General features: G+C 42.4%; 1 protein-coding gene across 1 annotated transcript in view; it reads right to left on the reverse strand.

Annotated features, from left to right (window-relative positions):
• The window catches only part of LOC139661359 (voltage-dependent P/Q-type calcium channel subunit alpha-1A-like), an 89,829-nt gene that overhangs the window by 79,915 nt on the left and 4,914 nt on the right, over positions 1-5,000 (reverse strand). The window contains exons 5-9 of the mRNA XM_071539814.1: positions 3,706-3,809; positions 3,325-3,440; positions 3,167-3,211; positions 2,764-2,856; positions 1,215-1,412 (exon numbers count right to left, since the gene is read on the reverse strand). Coding sequence (XP_071395915.1) covers positions 1,215-1,412; positions 2,764-2,856; positions 3,167-3,211; positions 3,325-3,440; positions 3,706-3,809 — 556 coding nt within the window. The remainder of the gene's footprint in view (positions 1-1,214; positions 1,413-2,763; positions 2,857-3,166; positions 3,212-3,324; positions 3,441-3,705; positions 3,810-5,000) is intronic.

The following is a 5,000-nucleotide window of genomic DNA, read 5'->3' on the forward strand; positions in this document are numbered from 1 at the left end:
AGTTGCATTTTAGCCGCATTCAAAAGCATGAAATCGAGCCTCAAAATACACACACAGAAATTGAAATGTATTATTGATATCATTCTTGTTATCTTGTTTCTTCTATTTTTGTTGTTGTTTTGTTTTGTTTCTTGTTTCTTCTATTATTTTGAAAAAATATATGATAATTTGCTCATTGGAAATACCCTTATGACTTTAATTTGTCATCCTTGACAAGCTTTTAGATGCATTGCATATTGCTGCCATCCAGTTTATGTTTGTCAAAATAAACAAAACTAAACTCTGTATGCCTATTTTGCGCACTTTTCCTATGAAATATTGATATATGTATATATTATCAACACTGAACTCATGGAATACTTCTCTCTTTTACTTAGGGAATTGCTATTTCAGTGATGTTTTTATAGTTGGTTGTGTATAGTAAAAATGTGATTGCAAAGGCTACAATAGGAATGTAATTAAAAGTGCAAATAGATATAAAAATATAATGTTTATATGAAGGTTCACTCGTCAATCCTCGTCAATAATGAATGTTTATAATGGAAACCAAAAGGAATATGGGACGGAAACCATTTTTCACAATGTGACCATGGAGAGATGGGTTCATTCTCAGCTACTGTCTGATCTAATAGAGAAAATACACCAAATTTCTGGTATTTAAATGGTTTAAAAGCCTATGCAGTGGGTTGTAAATGGTGTGTTTACACGTGGAGGTAAGAACAAAATAGATTTGAAGCGTAAAAAGCATTGAATAAACGAGAATGTTTCTGTTCTGATAGACGGACAAGTAAAAGACGGACGACTAAAAAACACGACGAGTCACTTAAGGTGTAGACTGGTTTTGATATTGATATATATATATTTATATTTATATACACAGAGTAGAGAGCATTGAAGGTTGCCCATACTGTATGGAAGTGTGTGAGCGCTAATATACAGTATAGTATGTGTAACTGTGTTTATGTGCGTATGTGTGTGTGTGTGTGTGTGTGTGTGTGAACTCAGAGGAAGTCTGAGAGCATGTATGTGTAAGTGTATGTGGGTGAATGTGTGTTTTGCATGTGTGTGTGTACTGGTTTTGGTATCGGTCTGTGTTTATGCCTGAAGATCAGACAGCACTGAAGGCTGCCAACAGTGTGGATGTGTGTGTGTGTGTGTGTGTGTGTGTGTGTGTGTGTGTGTGTGTGTGTGTGTGCGTGTGTGTGTGTGCTCACAGAGGAAGTCGGAGAGCATCTCTGGCTGGTTGTAGTGAACCACGGCGACACACATGGTGTTGAGGCCCACCAGGCACAGCACCGTCCAATAGAAAGCCTGCGTCTTCACTATCTTGCGGATGAAGAAGCGCAGGCGCCGCTCCTTCTTGTTGTAGTTGGAGCCTTCCTTCCCGCTCTTTATACTGGAGCGGGCAAAACCTGCGGGGAGGGAGGAGTGTGAGTTGGAGACCTGATCCTCTGTATGAGGGCTGGGCTGAGATATATGGAGCCAGGAGGGAGCCGAACCAGAGGTGTAGCCCGGAGCCTTCCTGTGGTTGACTAGCGGCTAAGTGGCTAGCGCGATTTTCCACTGACCGCAAAGTAGCATGTCTCCTGTAACTAAACAGCAACGAACGGTGATGAGCAGTATAAGCTTTAAGAAATCAAATCCAAAAATCCATCAAAACATTCAGACGCGTGGTGCATTGTTTATGTTTTTTGATTGGGTTAGGTAATAATGAGCGGGACAGAACATGATAAATGTCTATGTAAGCGCTGAAAACAAGTATAATACTATTATTATTTTAATTGTAGTGAATGTTGAAAACCGGAACATTTTAGTGTTTTACAGATATTTGTCGGGACTCGGGACACCCATCTTGAAACCGGGACAATCCCGGACAAACCGGGACGTCTGGTCACGGTAAGTTAGGGACTTCGCTAAAGTCTGAGTTCAGGCTCATGATAGGAACTGATGAAATGTTTCCACTGTAGCCTGTGAAGCTGCAGCTAGCTAGCTCCATTTGCAGAAGACAGAACCACAAAACTTGAACGGATAAAACGGTCCTTCATGGTAATTTGGCTAGTACAGCATAAAATGGTGATTATGTAATTTTAAGGGTTAGTTGCTATGGCGACAACGCAAGTCTGGGTGAAGTCTGTCACACTTGCTTGAGAACTGTGCAGATGAGTCAAAACTCAACTGAAAGCTAACGTTAGCGACAAGGCTAACGTAGCTTCGTCACAGACTGTACTTCTCTCTATAGCTCTTCTAGTCAACATTAGCATGTTAGCAATCCATGGCAGCAAGGAGACAGAGAAGCTGCTTTCTTGCTGTAAACCTCTCACCTGTTGCTGTCAGTCAGTTTATACAGAAGCTAGCCCAACGGTTCATTTAAAAATGGCCGCTGCTCCAACCGTCCTGGAACATTGATTTGAATGTTCTATCCATCCAAGTTCTGTGGATGGAACATTCCAGCTAGCTAAAAGCCTGCTGGGTAGTGTAGTTTGGTAACTAATCTTGTCATTCATGTAAATAATACTGAATGGGTTTTTGTCAAATTAAGCCAAATGAGATGTGTTGATGCTTTCTACAACATACAGTATATTTCAAAATCAAAGCCATATGCGTTTTAGATTGCTTATAGGCTATGCAGTAACCTCAAACACTGACATAGTATATAAAAAAAAAAGTAAACTAAAGGGTTGATGGAAATGATGTCAACTTGGGCTCCCTATATTGGACTCCGTCTCCGTCTCTCCATCTTTCCATAGCCTCTGTGTTTCTTACCTACGGCGTCTCCCATGTTGTCCTCTCCTTCCTCGGGGTTCAGCAGCTCTGTCTTGTTGTTTTTGGTTTTGATGGTCGGCCTCCGCCTCGAACCTGCCGCAGGAAAAAAACAGAATTTGTCTCTCTGTCTGTCTTTCTGTCTCTCAGCTGTCTCTCACTCTAATCTTTCTCTGTCTCTCTCCTTTCACTCGTCCGTCTTGCCGCTTGATCTTTGTCTCCCTCGCCATTTCTGTCCGTCTCTACCTCGTTCTGTCTTTGTCTTCGTCTACTTGTCTCTCCCTCACCGCGTCGGTGTCAGTCTCCCGTCTCTCTCTCTCTCAGTCTGTCTGTCTTTGTCTCTCATTCACACACACACACACACACCAGCACACACTACATCCAATCACAGAGCGAGGTCAGTTACCATCAAAGTTCCCTGTGGCGTCATCCTCGGCCAGAATCACTTCTTCTTCACCAAAAAAAACACAATTAAAATGTTCGTCAGGATTTGGTTGGATTTCCCATATACAGTATATTGTAGACATGAGCACAAGCAGTGTGTGTGTGTGTGTGTGTGCTGACCTGCTTTGCAGATCCACTCCAGGTATCCGTTGAGCTCTCTCTCTATCTGCTGCTGTCGCCTCAGCTTGAGGAACTCGCTCCTGTTCTCCACCCGCTCTCTCTCTTTGGCAAACTCACTGTGGGGAAAAACACACACATAAACACACACACACACACACACACACACACACACACACACGTACATGCATACACAGATATATGTATATACATGAAAACACATTCTTCAGTAACTTTCTTGAGTATTTCACAAACACAGAAGAGAAAATATGAGTCTGACTAGACGTGCTAGCAATATACATGGCAATTTACTTATGTGTGCACTCATACATGTGCGCGTACACACACACACACACACACACACACACACATGCAGGACCGTACCCTGAGAGTACACCCAGCACCAGGTTGAGCATGAAGAAGGAGCCGATGATGATGAGGGGGATGTAGTACATCCAGTTCCAGGCACTGCCCTCCACATCGTTACTCTGCAACACACACACACACACACACACACACACACACACAGACAGGTTAGTACACAGACAGACACACAGAAAGGTAGAAACACAGGTAGGTTGAAGTACAATGTAAAAATGTTCTGCTACTCTCCATCACCGACTGATATAACAGAATAATGATTCAACCTCTATCCAGTTCATAAAGCTTTCCCACTGTCTGTTCTAACCACCCGGTGTCTGGTAGCTCTTTGCTGGGAAAAATCCTCTGTGATCCTTAGTGATGCGTTTTACGTTTCCGGTTTGTTTGGAATAAACAGAAGTAGAAGAAGAACTGGGTAGTTAGCATGAGCAGTGATAGCCACCATGGCTGAACAGAGAAAGAAAAGAGAAACTCAAACTGCATCAACAGAAGATCCAAGCTCCGCCCCACACTGTTTGATTGACAGGTGATCTGTGGGAAGTGCTGTGCAGAAACACATATCGAGCTGGATTTTTATACTGTACATATATATATATATATATATATATATATATATATATATATATATACACAGGAGGTACATGTATATATAAAATTCCAGTAACCATAAAGTAACTTCAGTATTTCTGTTAGTCTATCATGATGTTAGCCTCGCCAACTTCTACATATTCGGCTGTCTCCGATGTCAGCAGACTTTAAAAATAGTGCACACTGCTAACTTTGCAATGCTAAGGGAACACAGAGGGACTTATAGCACACCAGTGAGTTAGCTGTACCGCACAAACACCATGATGGCCGACAGTGTGTGTATCTGCTGGCTCAGTACTGACCCATTTTCCTTCTTAAAACCTGACCTGGATGCAGCGGCGGTGTGTTTGTTTGCAGAAACGACAACATGGCGACGCACATGTTTACATTTACAGCATCTTCTTCTGATATTGAGACTGCTTCATGTCCTTCTTTGACTAAGCAAACAAACTCAACTGACTTTCAAAGACATACAACGCTTTAATTGGACTATTGATTATTCCCGGCACCTGGAGTATTGTGCGCACGTAAACGCACTCACTGTGGCCCTGGCGCTATAGGCCCACCGCTGCATGGTACAGTGCAAACAGGCCATTCTCTATTAAACTTTCATTGGTTTCCTCCTGACTGCCTGTGTGAGTGTGGAAGTCCGCCTCCATCCATCAGAAAAGATGTTAAATATAGAGCAAGGCCGAATAGAATAGAGAGAG

The sequence above is a fragment of the Centroberyx affinis genome, unplaced genomic scaffold, assembly GCF_046629955.1.
Source record: "Centroberyx affinis isolate AG114_WGS23_722 - 3 ecotype Tasmania unplaced genomic scaffold, CSIRO-AGI_Caff_v1 ptg003522l_1, whole genome shotgun sequence".
Taxonomy (NCBI): Eukaryota; Metazoa; Chordata; class Actinopteri; order Beryciformes; family Berycidae; genus Centroberyx; species Centroberyx affinis.